This window comes from Ctenocephalides felis, unplaced genomic scaffold (assembly GCF_003426905.1).
Source record: "Ctenocephalides felis isolate EL2017-DRISC unplaced genomic scaffold, ASM342690v1 CF-g0.4_SCAFFOLD_01170, whole genome shotgun sequence".
Taxonomy (NCBI): Eukaryota; Metazoa; Arthropoda; class Insecta; order Siphonaptera; family Pulicidae; genus Ctenocephalides; species Ctenocephalides felis.
The window spans coordinates 3,969,680-3,989,938 of record NW_020537324.1 but is presented as its reverse complement, the minus strand read 5'-3'; the positions used below and the strand labels follow the sequence as shown (position 1 = coordinate 3,989,938).

The window sequence follows — 20,259 nt, the reverse complement described above, 5'->3', positions numbered from 1 at the left end:
TTGCGGTCGCCGAGAGGGAACTGGAAACTGCCCGACTCGCCGGCAGGAATTGCGTTTCCCGAAGGAGAAAAAGGATATACTCATGCTGGCCCAACACAACTCAATGGCTCTGGCAGTTGAGCTGATCGTGGTGAATTCGATATTTTGCCAAAACCTAAGTCGATATTTTAAGAGTAAAAGACACAGTTTTGATCGAGTTTGTGATTACAGGACAGGAACAGACTATTACAGTTGTAGTCCATATGTGCAAAGTGTTGAGAGTGAATAAATATGGTGCCTTTGAATAATATATAATTTTGTACAATATGTCTGGTTTACACAATTTCAGTACATATTATTTCAGATATCGCTATATGCAATGATATAAAAGTTTCTTCTATAAATCCACGATTTGATTTCGATCATCACTCAGAATAAACAATTTAATTTTCTAAATGATTATTCAGCTATGATACTAACAGAAGTTATAATATTTGAGTGGCGCTTGTATTGTATTTTACATATGTTATGTGATGTTAAAAAGAATGTTTATGACTTAATAATACTTTACTTTTAAATATAAAACAAATTATTATTATTGAAATGGAAATAATATATTGAAAAACTAATCTGATAACTATAAAACTGATCTTGCATTATTATAATTATAATTTCTTAATCTCAAAGCAAATCATAAAAAATATATGATTATATAATTACACTTAATCTAGAATATTTGTAATTCGTTTAAATGAAAAGATGAATAAGTTTTAATTATTATTAGTATGCTTGATGCGGCAGTTGTTTAAAGATATTGTGTACTTCCACGTATGAATTATTGAATTGTATTGCGTTCTCACCGCAAAAATATCTGTATTTTACCCGTTATAAAAAGATATATTCTATAATATTTTATATTATCAGAATCCACAGCATCGATGCCGATTCCTGATAATAATGATAGTATTTATATATTAAAGCGATATAAGATAATGTGATCCCTCGAGTATATATTGTGTGTACAACATTGTAGTAATGTAGAATTATTCTATATGTGAAAGCAAAGTTTATATGTTTAAAATATTTATGTGTAACAGATCTGTAAATAAAACGCTTTTAACTATAACTTAGACTCTTCATTCATATTCGACAACATCAATAAAACTAATATGAAATAATCGACTTAATAAGAACAAACATTTTGGCTATTTAGGTAAAATTTTCATTTGCTGCTTTTCGAATGTAAAGTTTTTCAGAAACTATCAACAAAAAAAAATTAAACAGTTTTAGGCACATATACATTTTTACAATTTTGGTCTTAAACGGTTCAGAACGTGTTGAAACTTAGAGAAGAAATAAAATTAGCAAATCGGAATAATTCTTCTTCGGAAAGTTAATAAATAGATAAAATAACACTGATGGAACTTTAAGTATAAATGTAGAAGACTTCGACAGTTGAGTAGATATATCCAAAATAAGCAAAACAAGAAACAAAAATTGTAAACAAAAAACAACACTGAAATGAGGTCACGTCAAAAGTTATGAACCAAGAGGTTTGAAAAAACACCAATAAAAATATTAACATTTTAGATTTATTTGAATTAAATATGAAATTCTGCATTATCAAAAACATGGGCTTTTCTGCGACTTCCAACCACAAATATTAGATTCGATACCTGCCTTAGACAAAAGTGATGCCAAGCAGTAGGGTTTTTACTTGGAAATAAGGAAATAAACTGTTCCTAAATGACAAAAGCTCTTCCCTGGCATTACTGCGACATCAATAAAATCATCATTAGTATTACAAAAATTGCAATATTAAATTCATCAACAATATAAAAGCGCACCGTTGTGTTACCTTCTAAAAAGCTATATTATTAGGAAGTTATCACAACCAGCCTATAGGAGTTGTAAGATCAGATTGCTGTTAACAATAATAATATAATCAACTACATGATTATTGAAAATCGAATTCGAAGACAACATGCACCTAATTTTTTGGTCCGATGACATTTTCGGCGTTAAGAGTTAAGCGCTCTCTTTGCTTAACATTCGCGCACTTATCGAACGACTATCTCTCCTGCGAGCTCTCCTTTTTGGTCTTTACTTGTCTTTTTTCTTGATTTGATTTTTTTCGGTGGTGAGAACCGCACACACGGGTCGCTGACCCATCCCATATCGAAATAAATAAAAATATGCTTTTATGTGCTCAATTACGAAATATAATTAGAAAAATTGGTTTAAAAATAAGTACGAGGAGGCATTCTTTATATTTCAATTACTTCCACGTTTTTCTTCTTAAAAACTGTTTTGAGTAGTATTATAATACTATAGTAATGAATCAGTATCAAATTGAATGTTGTTCCAGACCATTACGCTTTCCGTGTATAATGTCCTTTATTATATTGTGTATTTCGAGGAATAATGTTTCTAATTGCACTGCCATATACAAAATGACTGCGAGTGCAGTGCATCTCAACGAAATTCTTTGAAAACATTAGCATTTTCACGAAGACGGACGTCTGTTGAATCACTGATGAACTTCGGGGGGTCAGCAATGTTCGCGCGGTGCTTATGATTCGTTAACGCCGCAGAAAAAAAATGGAAGAAAAACATAACGTATAAACCGCGATATGTGAATTCTCAAAAGACAATATATGGTTATATATATACATATTTGGACATATTCATTATAGTATAGAAGTTCTCATAGACTTGCGTTCTTCGAAAAAAAGAAGAAATATCAACAACTAGGACGAAAGTACGGTTAATAAGAGTGGAAATCATAAAATTCTAGAGCCTCCCCTAGTAAGAAATGCATAACGACGGTTTCCTTGAAAACAATAGGCAAGAGATAGGCTGAGGTTTTAGTTGGTGATATATATAAAAAACATATATATGCAAAAAATCACTACCCGTAATTTTTAGTTATTTTAGTTATAGAAATGTTATAGAAATTTATAGAAATAATATAAAGATTCATTCCACAATAGTGTACCAAAAAACTGTTAAAAACGTAAAATTGTTTTTTTTATTTCTCTAGAAAACGTCGACAAAACCTGAAATTTTGGTTCATTTACGCACACTCACACTTTTGCCTATTTTGATTTCAAATGATCCAGAATGGCCAGAATGATCAAGAAAACATGAAATTAGCAAATCTGGCGAAAACATAAAACTAGCCGTTGTATGGTTAATAAGATAAAAATGGCCTGTGAAATGATCGAAAGATAGCAACAATGAGATTCTCATGGATTGGTCTAGGAATTTATTTATCTTTACAAGTATGCATTTTCAATTGATTTGCATTTTTTAAGATGATCCCAAAAATAGCAAGCGGGTCTACTGTCCCAAATCGATCCGGCAAGTGTATTGATCAACATCGAATCAAAAGCAAAATATCCTTGATTCGAAAGACCTAAGGGCATTATAATATGGTAGGCATAAGAGAAGACACTTAGGAAGGAATTCTCTAACGGTACTATACGTGTACGCTTTTTATTATTTATTATTATTATATTTTTATTATTATTAATAAAGATTTATTGGTTATTACGCCTGTTACTTTTTTGTTCCGGGCCACATTTTATGATGCAAAAAGTATTATATAATGGTCGGATTTCTTTCGGAGGGGCTATTTTGTTTTGTTTTTTCTGGTTACTCGTTGTCGACTTCTTCGGCAACTATGTCGCCGGTGAGGTAATAGATGGCCAAATGCACGGCCGGGGACGAAACGAATTATTTCAGCGTTCATTTCAGCCATCGAATGACTTTTAATTTTTTTAAATCGGTTCAAAAATTTTGGAGAAAACGTCAACAAAAAGTCAAAAATAGGCTCACATACACACTCGCTAATATTTTTTCCAAATACGTATCTCAAATGATTCAAGATCACTTGAAACATAAAATTAGCAAGTCGAATTTTCTTACAAAGGCATTAATTTCTCTTGTGCGCAACCTGATAAAAATCTTGAAATAAATTGTAATAAAGCAATTTAAATGCTTGAAATTATACTAGAAGTATTGAAATATATGTAGTTAAAACTACAAATGGTCATTAAATTGGAATTAAAGAATATTTTCCTTACACTTTGCCATCACTGGCCCGAAATAGTATCCCAGTGTTACTCAGATCAATTTAACATAATTGGTCGTAAAAATTATAATTATATTGCATATAATTTGTGACAAAAAGAGGAATAATTACTTTATGTCGTTATTAAACAACACGACATAAGCGCATATAAGTCACATATAAAATTTATTTTGTTTTTTCTCAAAAAGAACCGTACGATTTCCTCGATAAATGTGGCGCAACGTTTAGTAGCCTCGATCAATGATGGAAAATTTCAAAAAGAAAAGAAACTATAATGGAAAAATATTGTATTTGTACACTTATTGTGGCAATCCGCTCTAGAAGTATTATTCTAATATTATAATAGGAACGTATTACATCTATCACGCGTTAAACTAGCCCAAATATTTGTAATCAACATCATATATAAAATAACAATTAGAACTGATAAATCCAAATAACATGAAATAAAGATTATATAACAAAAAAATTACTCACATGCGACGTCGGCTCAGCTACATTTCACTAACACGTATTTTTTCGGAGTGTCGACCAGCAAATGTTTTCCAAATTTCATAATTCCAACCTAGTTACATAATAAAAAGTCACAAAAAAAACTAATTTTAAGTCTATTTGAGATTCAGTTATATGGCAGCATTCGATAGTTGGCGCGTATTTAGAAAATAATATAAATTTGTTATTACAATGTGTTTTAATATTATTTTTTCGAGACCGTCTATCGTTGCTCTCATTGAATGTTAATTTCAAGTTAAAAAATCTATTCTGAAAGTTCAATTACCCATTAAAAAATTTCAAAAGTGTGTATAAAATTCTTTTCCCCAGGTTTAATCGATTAAACAACTGCAAAGTGTTCATCAAAATATTTTTTCTAAAGTTCCATATCAAAGCTTCTTCCATTATATTATGTAATTGCAATTTAGAGAAATTAGTTAAGTGTTTATATTGTATGTTCAATTCATGTATCTGTAATTATGTAAGAGCTGCATATTAGACAATAAAATTTAATAATGATATACAAAAACTATAAAAATAGTACTTTACTCAGTTAGTCAATTCAAATATCCTGAATGCGGTTTCCATAATTTGCATAAAATATATTTTATAAACTATTTGCAATATAAATAATTTTATATAAAAATGTATATACAAATTATTTTAATATCATTAGGTTCCTAATTATGTAGTAATTTCTGTTCCAATAGAAGGTTCTTTATCTTTAGGCATAATAATAGGATTTGGAGCGTCTGTACTTGGTGCACTTCCCTTTGTAATCGTGGAAGGTGCATGCACTAAAACTTGATCTATTAAACCCATTGCTTTCGCTTCATCCGGAGATAAAAATGTATCACGTTCCATTTTACTATGCAAAAGCTCAGTATTTTGTCCAGTATGCTTTGCATATATTAATGTCAATTGTTTCTTTAATTTTATTATCTCTTCAGCATGGATTTGAATATCTGTAGCTTGGCCCTTAATAAATGAATTAGATATTTTTGGGGCAAAATATAATATGCGGATTTATTTATAACGTCTAAACTTACAGTAGCACCACCGGATGGTTGGTGTATCATGATTCGAGAATGTGGGAGAGCATGTCTCATACCTGGTGCACCAGCGGCTAACAGGAGGGAACCCATTGAACAGGCTTGTCCTACACACCTGAATAGAGGTGAAATATTTTGTATTTCATTATTAAATTCTCTTGTTTAGTATGCAGCCCTTGCATAATTACTAATTCATGGATTTTATCGAGAAAGCTTTTATATGAAACTTGTTTTAGTAAGTCTAGTTTAAAAAAAAAAAACAAAATATTGTTAGTAATAAAACTTACCAAGTGGCGATTGGCGGCTTAACATATTGCATCGTATCATATATTCCTAAACCAGCAGTCACTGATCCTCCAGGTGAATTAATGTACATATGAATAGGTTTTGTACTGCTTTCTGACTAAAAGACCAAACTTTATTTTGCCTTGTTTTTAAGACTTATAGAACATGCTTGATTAATTATAGACCTGAAGGAAAAGTAATTGCGCTACTACTAAAGAACTCATATCGTCATGAACTGGCCCCATTACACAAATTATTCTTTCTTTTAGGAGTCTAGAAAATATATCATAAGCTCGCTCTCCTCGGCCAGTTTGCTCTACCACAATGGGCACCATGTTAAAATTTCTAGTGCATAGTTTTTGCAAGTTGTTCTGGAATTAAAATAATAATAAAATAAATATTAATCATTAAATTACATGCAGTAATAATAGACATATTTCTTTACTTACGGATTTGTTTAAAAAGCGTATTATTCTATTAAACATTTTTGAATGGGTTTCACATAAACTCGAAATAAAATAAATAAAATTGGACAAACACTTTTGACAAAGTATAAATAACAAATGGCGGGATGTCGATACTTTTGTTTTTAAATTGACAGCAGCCAAATCTGAATATTGTTTTTATGTTGGTATCACTGTCTTCTGCACACTGACAACCTAACAAATTTAGTGAGGTTAACAAATATTTGAATTTTATAATGTCAAATTATTTCTACAACTATACATTTAAAGATATATAAAAATTATATGTTAAGTTTCATAGTAAAAAATGTATTTTAGCAAATTGGCAAAAGGGATTATAATCTAATTTAAATACAAAATTATTCACTTGTACACTTTGCACTGCTGTTACTAGAATATGAAACATTTATATACTAAACATTAATAAAATCATCTATTATTTTTTATTAAAATGGATATTGATTCTTTAGTTCCTATAAATACTATAGATTGTAAACAGGGTGCTATTCGTGCAGTTCGATACAACAGTAACATCATTATTTCGAATTCTCCATCAAAAACTCTCAAGTAAAAATATGTTTTCTTCTAGTTGATGGTACATATTGCATAACATGTGGAGCTGATAAAAAATTAAAACTTTGGAATGCTCATAAATCATTATTACTTAAAACCTATGGAGGTCACGCTAATGAAGTTCTTGACGCTGCTGGATCATGTGATAGTTCACAGATCCTATCCGGAAGCTCTGATAAATCAGTTATTTTATGGGATGTTGCATCTGGCCTTCCAACACGAAGGCTAAGAGGACATGCAAGTAGTGTATCTTGTGTAAAGTATGAACAAATATGTACATTCATTCCCATAAATTGAAATCATAACATTAAATTGTTGCTCTTTAAGGTTCAACGAAGAATCTACATTAGCCATATCAGGTTCTCATGATAATACTGTTATGTGTTGGGATTTAAAGTCTCGACGTCAACAACCAGTTCAGGTTTGTATTACTTGTTAGAGTTATAACAGAGAGTACTAAATTTTGCTGATAATTCAATAATACAGGTTTTAAAAGAAGCCAAGGATTCAATATCCAGCTTGGTGGTTTCTGATCATGAGATAATTAGTGCATCCTTAGATGGTAGAATTAGAAAATATGATCTCAGAGCCGGTGAATTAATAACAGATTGCATAGGAAGTACGTGGTCTTGTTTTTGCAATGGTGTTATTTATACTCAAGCCTTTTCTTTTCAGAATCTATAACACATATTGAAATCACAAGAGACGATCAATGCTACCTTGCTGCATGTGCTGATAGCACTTTAAGACTTATGGATAAAAGTAGTGGGGAATTACTATCAGAGTAACTATATAAATAAATTATGAAAAAAAGACTGATTAAAAATTATCACATATATTTTTTATCTACATAGGTATGTTGGTCACAACACACAGGATTTTGCTGTAGAGTGTGCAATTATGTATTCAGATAACTTTATAATTAGTGGTACAACAGAGGGGTCCATCATAATATGGGATCTCTTGAGCAGTAAGGAGATCAAGAAACTCCATCGAGAAGAAAGTTCAATTAAATCTGTCATTCCTACTTTGGTTTCACATCCTAAAAAGAATGAAATCCTAAGTGCTTGTAGAGGTGAAGTTACCCTTTGGGGAATTCTCGACACAACAATTGTAGAAGTAGGTTAAATACAAATAGTTAATTTGTATTTTGTTAATCTTATATTATTTTATCATATGTTATTAACAATTGGCAGGTAGAGGAATCACAGACATTAATATAAATCTTCATCATTAAGAGCATCATGAGCTATATCAAAAAGGTAATAATATTTGCCGGAGCGTTTTGCAATATCAAATGCAGTCTCATTTGATGAATTCAAGATATTTGGCTTGATTCCTTCAGTTAGAAGTAATATTGTTAGCACTTCTCTACAATCTGAGGAACTAGAGGCAACATGGAGTGGTGTCTGACCTAAAAATAAAATTTCATCAACTTAACAAGTTTGTTTCTTATTTACAAATTTATATAATATAAACAATATTTTACCTCCATTGCTTTGTGCATTTACATTGGCACCATATTGCAATAATAAACCAGCAACTGAAGCATTATTCCATTTACAAGCAGAGTGTAAAGGGGTCCATTTCATTTTTGTTTCTGCATTAGGATCAGCTCCAGCTTGTAGTAATGCATGAGCCACATCAAAATTATGACTGTACGCTGCTCTATAGTAGAATATTATTAGTTCTTAATTTTTGTATCGTAGATGGTCAACAAAAACAAGAGAAAGTTTGCATAAAATTCAAAATAAAAGATATAATGAAATAATCTTGCCTATGAAGTGGTGTATAATTATCCTTATCACGAGTATTGATTAAATGAGGATGCTTCTTTAAAAGATCTTCAACTACTTCAAGTTCACCACTCTCAGCTGCCCATAGTATTTCTTTTTCTGGTGTTTCTGATAACAAAAATACATAATATTAAGTAAATACTTTTGGGAAACTTTCATGAAATCTATTAGCCCTAAAGTACCATGTGGATTTCTTTCAACTTCTATATTTTCATCCTGATCATCCCAACCACTTATCAGCATATCGTTCCTTGCTTTAGGCCTAAATTTTTCTATTTCTTCCAATGTTGGAGTTTCACGAAAGATAGTTCCATCATCTTCATCATCTGTGCTTATATTCGACATTGCTTATAGACTGAAACAAAAATTATTTCAAAATATTGATAATGATATAATAACCTTAAAATAATATTCCTTAGCGTTCTATCTTTATATTATCAGTTTTTCCATCCATCATTATATAATTTGCACTTGATCAGTTTAATTTCATTGTCAGCAAATAACCTAAAATTAAGGTAATTTTCAGTAATAAACATTTACAATGTATTATACTAATTTACACAAGTAAATTATTATTTCATAACATCAGATTCAAATCGTGATATTACGTAAAGAAATAATTAACTTAATTAATATCATAATCAAAATTTTAATATAACAGTTGTTTTTATAGTATTCTTCACGAAATCGTACGATAATTGTTATTTTGATTACAATAATTCACTTGGGCAATTTATGCATTAGATATGCAATCACGTCACAGATTTAATAAGAAATGGAAAACGTATTTTTTTTATTTGATGTGCATTAATAAAAATCCAATGTTTGATATATGTCGTTCCTAACACAGAATTACCCAAACCGATAAAAAAACAGATCATAGTTTTAGTCTATCACCCATCAATTAAATGCTCCAAAGAAATAAATGAACCTTTTTTACATTTAATGACGTACTACATTGTTCATATAATGTTCGCGAATTAAATCCACGAAATAAAAAACGTGTAAACAAAATGTACAATTGTTTTGAAGATGACCACGTGCTTTTATAGAAAAGATTGATGATCATCAGAGCACCTATAGTAAAATTTTCCATTCAAAAAAAAGTCAATTATTTGAAGAGTACAAAGTATTTGAACCTACGTCATTATATAATTTTTTTTTAGCACTAATAAATCGCTCACAAACAAAGATATTGGTATTACATTACGTATTAAGATTTATTGCTTGGAAATTACACTATTGCCATTTTTTTAGTCAGTTCATTTACCCTGATAAAGGACTCTCATTTTTATTTTTATTCGCACTTATAACTTTATTGAGTACATAATTTATGGTAAATTATTAGCAAAAGTTCAAAAATTAATACTAATTTGTGATTTGTAGTAGAAGAATAATAGTTATAACATTTTTATGTTCAGTATTGAGCACTCAATATGCAGATTCTACATTTTTTACAGTAAGATTTAAAAATAGCATACGTTTTGATATTTGTTCCTGTTTTTTAAAAATAATCTCCAATACTAATAATCAAGTGAAGTGCGAATTTGGCAAAAAACTATAATTTGCATATTGAGAAAAAAGTAGAGTTTCTTTTTGTTATCTTAGCAGATGTCTAGATTTATCATTATAAACAAAATCATTTGGTTTTAATAAATTATTATTTTCCTGTGGTAGCAAATTTTTAAAAAGATAAAAATGTTATTTTAGCAGACTTCATTGTAACTAGAATCTAGCTTTTTGAATAAATCATTTTAGTGTGATTAGGTATATAAACTAGATATATACTTCTAAAAGTGCTTTTAAATAGGCTCATTCTTGAGACAACATGAGAAAAGATTAATGGTAAATTAAAAAAAATGTTATAACAAATTTAAATAATTATTGTATAACATAAAAATTAAAATCATTGTTAGTAAGTCATGTGAAAATATATTTTTGTTTGTAAAATATTATAATCTGTTTTCATTTCCTTTGAGCTAAGATTTCTGATTAATTTTTTGTTTGGTTTTAAGTTGTTATCTATTAGTCATAGTACTGCAAGTTGATCTAAAATTAATCACATTTAAATTTCAAATTAATTTTGCTGACGTTTGCTTTAATATGTTTCATTATATTAATAGCAACAATTTCAAATGACTCATAAGTGATATTTTAGCTAGTTACATTAAAACATTCAAATAAATGAAAATTTTAATTAAATATATAATTTAAATAAAAATTAATTAACAAACATTAATGTAAAATTTATGTTTTGGTTGTTGTTTTTCGTTTGCTTGAAGCTATTACCTACTATAATTAAATAAAAATAATTTAAAAAATTAACTCCTTTAAAAATGTATATATTAAATTTTCACCAATCATTGTTTTTATTGCAAAATATGATTTCTGGTGATGCTGTGCCAATATTTCATGTAAGTATAAAATGTAATTACTATCAAGGAAAAACGACGTTGATGGATGGATCACCAAAGAATCACCAAGAAATGATTTGGTCTAAGATTTTGATAACCAAAAATGTGATTTCTATCCTTTTGGGAAACTGTGGTTCATACTGCGATCAATTACATAAACTCTTACTAGTACAGTTTGAAATTAAATTAATACGCACACAATAAATCCATACCCAAGATGAGGCGGTGACCTTGCCTCGTCGAGATTTTCAAGGGTAACCTGCCCATGGTGCTGATTGGGAGTCTATAAAGCCAGTCGAACCGATAAGGATCGAGTCAGTGCAAAAGCGACCAGGAAGCAGATCGTATTGCTAATTGAGATTACGATTTGCCGTGAAACTATTCATAATAATTATTTATTTACAATGGGACAAATGACGGCGATGGTTGTGCTTTTGGCGGCGACCGCCCTCTGCCGAGCGAAAGCTCTCGTCGACCCCGAAGCACCCTTACGTGAGTAGAGATAATAGACACAGATATGTATTTTTTTTAACTTATAACTTATTAACTTTTATTAAGCACATAACATGCTATAATTTGTCACACGTAGAGAAACATATTTTCAAAACCAACCAAAATAGTTTTACGTTTAACAAAAATTTAATATCAATTAATCATCAACCCCAAAGCACCCCTACGTGAATAATATAGACACGTTCATGTACTTATAGTTTTTAAGCTCTAATCTTATAAATTTATTTGATGTATAAGCTAGTGCATATTGCCCATTTTTTAATGCCTAACTATTTTCTAACCAATCATAAATACAATATAAATTATTTTTTAAGGCAGCCTATAGAGTTTTATTAATTTGAACTTTATAATTTCATATTTGGCACACAGCGTTTTATAATTTATATAAGAAATGGTGCATTCATCAAGCATTGCAAATAATAACTACAATATATATTTTTAATTCATTATAAACGGTTTGTTAAAAATATAAATAAAATTAACAATTGATATTAACAAAAATTTAGTTTTTTAATAATGAGGAAATTACCTAAAATTTAAAACTTTAACTATTAATAATATTAAAATTCATTCGAACTGTGTTATCAATTTGTTAATTCATTTTATATGAATAATTTGGATCATAAAAATTTGAGCCTTTCTACGAGTTTCAATTGAACGAATTTTTTTCCTACATCCATTCCTAATATTCCATGAATTATTTCATGGCCAATTTTTAGTTTTACACTATTTGTTTATAAAAATATTATGATTTATATATAAACTTGGGTCCATTATTTATTGCAGAAACTAATAACGAATACACAATTTTTAATCAATGATGAACAAATAAAGATTTTTTAAGAAAAACATGTAACTATTAAATTGAAAATATAAATTTTAAATATTGTACCTATGGCTGTATAATTTATATATAAAATAGAGCCAGAAATCAACTACAAATACACATTTTGTTAATAAATCATAAACGGTTTTGGCTTTTTATCATATTTTGTAACTAACTCAAAATAGATCCTAATTATCTTTAATATTGGAGAAACTATTATTCAAAAATAAGTTATTTATCAAATTGTATCGTGAATTTGAACCATAATAGAATTAAAAAAATCTCATACAAAATTTTATAAAAATTGCTCCAATCGTTTAGTAATTTAAGAAGAAATATATTATTGACACCAAAAAAGTAATACATTTATTAATTACTACTTTTAAAGGTATTTTGTTAAAAAATTTCTATAATTTAACAACTCCTGAACAATTTATATTACCTCGGTTTTACCTTTTAAAGCATTTTAATCATCTACATTATTTATTATATACACAATGTTATATATATTACTCTTATTATTTCTTAGATTTTCATTTTTAAAAATTTATTTGATAATTCAGGTATAAGGATTTAGATTTTTTCTAAATATTTTGTTATTTACCCTAAAAGTTGTAATAAATACAGTATGTGACGTCGTAACTAATTATTACTAATACAATTATAATAATAATACATTATAACAAAATTCTACGTCAAAGAATAAAAAAAGGTTTCGCAATTGTAAGCAACTAGTTCATCAATCGTAAGTCTAATTTAATTTTTTTATCCTGTTTTTGTTCTGAAACATTCCATCGATCAATAAATAAATAATCGATAGCAAAAACGATCATTAAACATTACGCATGAATTGTTATATATTATAAATTATAAATTATACAAGTACTTATGTACGTATGCAATAACAATTTATAAACAATATTCCTACTTGGCAGGTATTTTTAGATGAATATATTCATGGCGGGAATTTTACTTATAAACAACAGTTAGATAATGGAAGTTTTTAACAATAATTATTTACTTGAACAATTTATGATTTGTTTGAATTTAATTTATAAGAAAAATGCAGTAAACATTAACATAAATCATTTGTTGAAATATTCCGAAAACATGGGCAAAAATAAAGTAATTTCGATGCTAGGCTAGGATTGAGACTTCTTACTCTGGAATAAGATTTTACAAAAAATGTTCTTATATATTTGAAACCAATCAAATCTTTAAATTAAAAAAAATATAGTAAAATTAAATAATACTTGAACTAATCATAAAAGTTATCTTGCTGGTTGTCTGACAAATAAACAATTTAAAAACAAAATTTAAATTTAATAATTTTAAATATTTATAGTGCAATGTTTAAAACTGTAGCCTTCACAAAAATTATCGTATGGTTTTTTTAGATAATTAAGATAGTATGCTAAAAACATTCCTACAAAATATTAATTTTATGATATGCATGATAACAGTTTATGCAAAACTGTTTTTGCGATAAAAATTCTACGACGATAATGGTGTTTTTTTAATAAAAACATACACAAGTGGATAATATACATTTTTGAAAAAATTTAAAATTTTTTTTTTTATATTTTTATATTATATCAGGAAAACAAAGAGATATGCTTTGTGAAAATATTTGCTATATTTATTTAATTAATTATTAAAAAGTGGGTTTTTGGAGAAACAAATAATTACTAATTTAATTGGATTTGATTTAATTGAAATTTTGATAAAATAATTATTATGAGTTCAAATTTACAATTTACAAATAATTACGTACAAAATTGAATTTATTAACATCTATATAGTCAATTGACGAGTCACTTATCTAGTCAATGTAGGAATATAAGAAAATAGTGTAACTAAAATATATGATACCAAATCAATTCCTTTTACAAATTTTAATATACAAATTGTTGATCCTATTATTTTTTTTCTAAACTTTCACTTTTAAATTGATCCTAAAGTCAATAAGTTCATAAAACCTTCTGAGACACAATCATATAAAGCCTTGTCTATTATATTATCAATCCATGACACGAATGGAAATCGTTATAAGTTCAAAAACAGAATAGAACGTCAGCAATAAAATTTATTTATTCGCTATTTATATTCCAGCAATAACTTGATGCATGTACAATTCTTCTTAGTCACTTTAATGTTATAAATAGTACTATTAATTATAAACGTGTTATATAAAAACGCGACCGGAATTTTATCCTTGACATTGCCTTGATCATTATTTCCTGGCGATGAAAGAAACATTTTGACGATGATAAATAAAAATAATGTATGCGCTAAAAAAAAACATGTAAGTTCTAGTGCAATATAAAAATTTGCTGCTGTAAAACATGTAGGTTCATGTAATTTTTTTTTTGTTGCAATGCAAAAGAAAATAACAATTCTAAGTCGTGTTAGTGAAGAAAGAACTCCAAATGCAAAATTAAACATGTAACAATAATATTAATTCCATCCATTTTATTATTTTTTTAAATTTTTAAAATGTTTATATCAAAATATTGTTAATTACAATGTACATTCATACGAAATTTGGGTAAATAAAATTCATCACTTTTTTCATTCCATTAAATTTTAGTCTTAATGACTATTTATTTATAATGATATTATGATATGCAAATATAGTCTATGTTGATATTTGCTGTCTGGATTTTGTGACTAACTAAATCAAGATTTGTTTTCACTGAAATAGAGAGTCTTGTATTTACTTATACATGGAATACATTATGGAAATTTATTGTAAACACAAAATATATATTTGTAAATTATTTATATAATATTTTTATTTGTCTTTTCTATTTTTTAAATATCTTTAATATAATTGCATAAATTTTGGCACTGCAATGTTTATAGATGATATTAATATCATAAATATATACTAAAGTTTTATATTTACCCAATATTTCTTACTTTAAAAAAAAATTTATAATTACCCAGCAAATATATTAATAATTTAATTATCTTTTATAGCTGATTTCTTCAAGATTTGCAAGAGAAACGACCCCAATTTGAACGAATGCATAAAGGAATCAATGAAAAGTATCTTGCCTGCTATCAAAGACGGTTACAAACCCCTGGAGATACCCCCAATAGACCCTCTATCGACCCCCAAATTCCACGTCAACCACAACATCGGCAACATCAAGGGCAATGTACAGGGAAAAGACAACAAAGTCTTCGGGAGCAGCAATTGCGAAATCAAAGAAGTCAGGTAATAAGGGGAAGGTGGAAATTGGAGAATTTGGTAAAAGGATAGAGATTTCTTGCTTAAGTATCAAAATCTTCTCTAGATCAATTAGAAACAGATTCACTTTTATATATTTTTTTGTTGATATGTACAATATAAATACAGAACTGCAAAGTTAAAAATATAAATTAAAAATAGTGTAAATTTGCATGAAATTTTTTTTTAGTTGGTTAAAATTTATCAAGTCGTTTGTTATACTATCTTTTACTAAAACTATTACATCCAAAAATATTTTTATGAAATACTTTATTGATATTTTTTTATTTTATCTAGAGCAACTGTGACCGATGACAGTTTAGAAATGGAAATCGACCTGATGTTCGACAATTTGATTTTTGAAGGAAATTATAAATTTGATGGAGGCGTCAACCTGTTCCAAATACACACGAAAGGATTCTTCAACATCAGCATGGGTAAAATAAAAATAAATTCTATATAGTGGCAAAACATATAAAATCATCATCTTATGGATCAAATACCAAATACCCATAAATTTTTCTTACCATCTCTATTAAGTTTATTATCCAATTTGCTTCCCATGATACATCTAATTATATACAATTACTATTAAACTCGCCACGTTATAACAATATCATTATAATAAATTAAATTATTTATGTTGCCTTTATTACGTGATTAGTCTTAAAGGTCGATTATAGTGACACGAGACTTGTCAGTTATTTATAACTCTATTTTTATAATAATGTTTTCAATTTTGACTGGAAAACAATTCTGACAAGATCTTGACAGTAATGTGATAATAAGAAAAGTAGTGGAAATAGTTTAAGTTTATTTCCAGACCTAGTTGTTCTTTATACAAATATTTTCAATTTATTTTATTTTTTTAGAGGGTGTAAGTACAACTTGGGCTGTGAAAGGTGAACTTGAAGAACGTGATGGTGAAAAGTATATGGTTATTAAGGAAGCCGATATGTCGCCAGTTCCTTCAAATGTTAATATTTATGCCACAAATATTTTCCCTGATAAAGCAGTCAGTAAGTATAACTAGAGAACTTGCTTATTTCTGATAATACTTTCAAAATTTTCATTTATTCTAAAGAAAGTCAATAGTGTGAAATGGTGTGAATCTACATACTGGAGTCAAAAAAATTCGAGTTAATTATTTATTTATATTAATTTTAGAATTTTCCTATTAATTTGAAGTTCATGTAAGAGATTTATTAAATTTGTTTTGATTTATTCATTTTTTGGGATAAATGCAATAGGGATGTCGAACTTACTGTTCGAACTGATTGTTTTGATTTATTCAATTTTTTGGGATAAATGCAATAGGGAGTCGAACTTACTGATAAGTCCACCCAGTAACTATAGAGCATTTCAAAATTTTAATCTATTTCTTCAGGATAAAACTTGAAGAACCTACATACTAAAGTAAAAATTATTAATAAATTAAAAATACCAGCATTAGTTTCAATATTTAACAACTAGAATTAAGGCAACCCAAGGTTCAAATCCTAGAACTAGCTTTGTCCCTAAATATAGTTTCTGGTTCTGATTGCAGTTCAACAAAAAAAATATTAAAAAATTGTTCTTCGCTGTACATATAAATAACAGTAATTAGATAAATGTTATGATTGTATAATAATACATATGCGAAAGTGAAAATGAAAACCGATTGTTAGTTCTAACATAAATGCCGGTATCTAATGCGGAACCCGAATTTACCAAGCAAACATCATATCATGACGTTCTTTCATTGTTTTTACTGTTTTTAACTTGAATAAAAAAAATGTTTAAGAGAAACTTGAAATCACTAAATAATTAATATGGTGTAATTGATTAGTGTATTGTTTCAACTTTAAAGTAATGTAATATAGGCAAAACGTTGGCAGAACAATCAAAAACTACATCTGATTTGCTTCAAGCATGTCAAGCACTTGTGAATTTTGTAATTGGTTTTTCTCTAAACAAAATATCAAATATTAAAAAATTTAATAATAAAAATATTATAAGTTATTAAATTATATTTAGAAAAAAAACACTGATTTTTATTAATCGTAAACGCTTTAAAATCGTTAGATGCAGAAACCAAACATTTTTATATATGCAGTAGAATCATTTAAATTAGTTATCATTAATAAAATCCCTGCATTTCCAAACAAACTATCAATCGTTCTAAATTCAACTATTAAGTTTAATTATTTTACTACAATTATATTTCTTTCCCAGATGACGCTTTCCTAGTGACCATGAATCAAAACTGGCGCTCTTTATACAAAGAGGCGCTCCCAATATTGAGCACCCTCTGGGGACCCCCAATCAAAACAGGAATGAACTATGTTTTTGAAAAAATACCATTCCGACGTCTGTTCCCAGAATCTTAAATAAAAACTGATAGTGCAAACTGAATGCTTAGAAACAAATATGTGATTGTAATGATAGTTATTAGAACAGGATATAATATGTTAGAATAGTGGTTAATATATTATGAATATATAAATTTTTACAGATATTAATATAAGTATATGTTGATGTTAACAACTTAATATAAATTTTGTATTTATATTTATTTTGTTATATACCTGTAAAAATCATTGAGGTTGGTTCTAGAGAAATATTTTATATATTGTTTTACATAAGGACGATTAATTTTTTGTTAAATCAACTTCAACATATTATAAATGACAAAACTGCTTAAAATTTACCTCAATGGTAAATATATAATACATAACTTGTATTAGGTATTCATAGTATTTAAGATCCAAAGAAAAAACCTTTATCAATTTTTATCTCGATAAAATTATTATATAAAAATATAAAAACTATTATATTTAATCACGAAACTCTATACTTATTATCTTATCTTAATTTACTTTATAATTTAATCAATTTTAAAATTAATGTTCAAGTATTAAATTGAAATAAATACTTTGGTTTTATAAATGTCTTCAAAATTTACAAATTTAATTATATGAATTTATTATTGTAATATATAAGATTAGCTATATTTAAAATTTATGTATAATATGATTAATTAAAAACTTAGAAAATGGAAATGTATTTTCTATTTTATTTAGTTTATGATGAATATGTGATAAAAGGCAAAAATAAAAAAATATTTAATTTGCATTAATTACGGATAAAAAAAAATAATTACGAGCATTTTAATAAATAGTAAATTATTTTTCATTTCTTTTAACGTATGATTCTCCGCATTTTTTGTAAGCCCTTTATGGGTTTCCCAGGAATTTAACCCATTCCGCAGCGCAACCTGGAATAACCCAATGGCGCAGGTCAAATGCACAGCTTAGGGACTTTACCCCAACTAGTTTCATTAGTCTTTACACACAGTAGCGACTAATAATTAGTTATGTACACAAATATTTTATGATAAAAATTAATTGATTTTTTGTTATTTATTTATGTTCCGCTCTAGAGACTGTTATCATAAATTGAATATTTATGATTTCAACATCAACCTACGTCTTTGATAGAAGTGACAATAAAAACGTTGAATTTAAACTTTGCATAAATAGAGTGTGTAATTATTAATGCTAATTAGAAGTTTATAAATATACCGAATAACTCTAATAATAATTTGCTTCATAAACTACTTACTGATTATTTAGGGAAAAAATTAAAGTTATTTATGTATACACACATATATAAAATTGTGTGTGTGCATGTGTGTGACATCCTCTTTAATTTAATAAGTTCCTTATACACCACTTTTAATTTTATGATCAACTCTGCATAAAATTTGAATAATCTTCATATCAAAAAAAATAATTCTGATATTTCATTAAATTTTTAGCAAACAAGTTTAATTATACACTGATGCGTACCATTGAAATTAAAACTTTAGCCTAGTGTTAATTAATTTGTGCAAAGGTAAACAATTGCTTGAAAGATCGGGCCACCATATAATAGAAAGAGATATGTATATAAAATTATACATTTTTAGCATCAATAAATGTAAAAATATGTACTTCGTCTCTATTATATATCCGTCTCTATTGTGTAGAAATATTTTAATGGTAAATGCAAAAATAATTTGATATGAATAGTTGAGTATTTGTAATAATAAATAGTACAGAAAATATTACAACAAACAAGATTCTATTACATGTGTCCATAACCCTGCTTTTGGCCGCCAGGGCCGTCTCCCGAGAGTGATATATCGAATCAGAACAGGTTGTGGTTGAGCAATTTTCGCATAAACGAGGGCCCCTTCTACTTCTTCCACCGGTTAGTGTTTATATAAAGTCTGACACACTCACGCAGGTAAACATTATTAAGATCTGATAATTCAAAGTGTAAATAATAAACAAGATCTTGGGTTTAGGACACACCTGGCGTAGAACTTAAAGGTAAAATTTAATGTAATCTATTTTTCCTCTTTAAAGCTTTTATAGCTACTTATGATTTTGTAATTTAATTATAACAACATTTAACATACTTTTTATTGAAATGCTATCATATTGATTTTTCATTAATATTAGTTTTATTTCCGTATTCTGGTTTTCAATGCTTTCAACAAACTTTTCTT

At 27.7% G+C, this 20,259-nt stretch overlaps 7 protein-coding genes across 7 annotated transcripts in view; 4 read left to right on the top strand and 3 right to left on the bottom strand.

Moving 5' to 3' along the window:
• Window positions 1-20,259, bottom strand: part of LOC113368285 (ankyrin repeat domain-containing protein 49-like) — a 60,223-nt gene that overhangs the window by 21,846 nt on the left and 18,118 nt on the right. The gene's annotated exons all lie outside the window — the stretch shown is intronic.
• The window catches only part of LOC113366012, a 32,588-nt gene that overhangs the window by 6,665 nt on the left and 5,664 nt on the right, over window positions 1-20,259 (top strand). The gene's annotated exons all lie outside the window — the stretch shown is intronic.
• On the bottom strand, window positions 5,163-6,472 carry LOC113368284 (ATP-dependent Clp protease proteolytic subunit-like). The gene is made up of 5 exons (XM_026609830.1): window positions 6,354-6,472; window positions 6,090-6,275; window positions 5,907-6,022; window positions 5,617-5,734; window positions 5,163-5,545 (listed from the first exon to the last, which is right to left on the bottom strand). Exons 1-5 carry the CDS (start codon window positions 6,387-6,389, stop codon window positions 5,252-5,254), a joined length of 750 nt encoding a protein of 249 aa, XP_026465615.1. The 5' UTR covers window positions 6,390-6,472; the 3' UTR covers window positions 5,163-5,251.
• Window positions 6,820-8,242, top strand: LOC113368278 (WD repeat domain-containing protein 83-like). Its single transcript, XM_026609824.1, has 7 exons — window positions 6,820-6,895; window positions 6,958-7,201; window positions 7,269-7,362; window positions 7,428-7,560; window positions 7,617-7,725; window positions 7,796-8,060; window positions 8,138-8,242. Exons 1-7 carry the CDS (start codon window positions 6,820-6,822, stop codon window positions 8,162-8,164), a joined length of 948 nt encoding a protein of 315 aa, XP_026465609.1. The 3' UTR covers window positions 8,165-8,242.
• LOC113368286 (ankyrin repeat domain-containing protein 49-like) overlaps window positions 8,024-20,259 on the bottom strand; it is a 42,548-nt gene continuing 30,312 nt past the window's right edge. The window contains exons 2-5 of the mRNA XM_026609833.1: window positions 8,920-9,092; window positions 8,719-8,845; window positions 8,431-8,609; window positions 8,024-8,355 (exon numbers count right to left, since the gene is read on the bottom strand). Coding sequence (XP_026465618.1) covers window positions 8,156-8,355; window positions 8,431-8,609; window positions 8,719-8,845; window positions 8,920-9,082 — 669 coding nt within the window. The 5' untranslated portion in view covers window positions 9,083-9,092 and the 3' untranslated portion in view covers window positions 8,024-8,155. The remainder of the gene's footprint in view (window positions 8,356-8,430; window positions 8,610-8,718; window positions 8,846-8,919; window positions 9,093-20,259) is intronic.
• Window positions 11,484-18,685, top strand: LOC113368279 (protein takeout-like). The gene is made up of 5 exons (XM_026609825.1): window positions 11,484-11,643; window positions 15,473-15,713; window positions 16,023-16,162; window positions 16,598-16,744; window positions 17,940-18,685. Exons 1-5 carry the CDS (start codon window positions 11,556-11,558, stop codon window positions 18,092-18,094), a joined length of 771 nt encoding a protein of 256 aa, XP_026465610.1. The 5' UTR covers window positions 11,484-11,555; the 3' UTR covers window positions 18,095-18,685.
• Window positions 20,013-20,259, top strand: part of LOC113368280 — a 32,161-nt gene continuing 31,914 nt past the window's right edge. The window contains exon 1 of the mRNA XM_026609826.1: window positions 20,013-20,080. The gene's annotated coding sequence lies outside the window, so the exon portion shown is untranslated. The remainder of the gene's footprint in view (window positions 20,081-20,259) is intronic.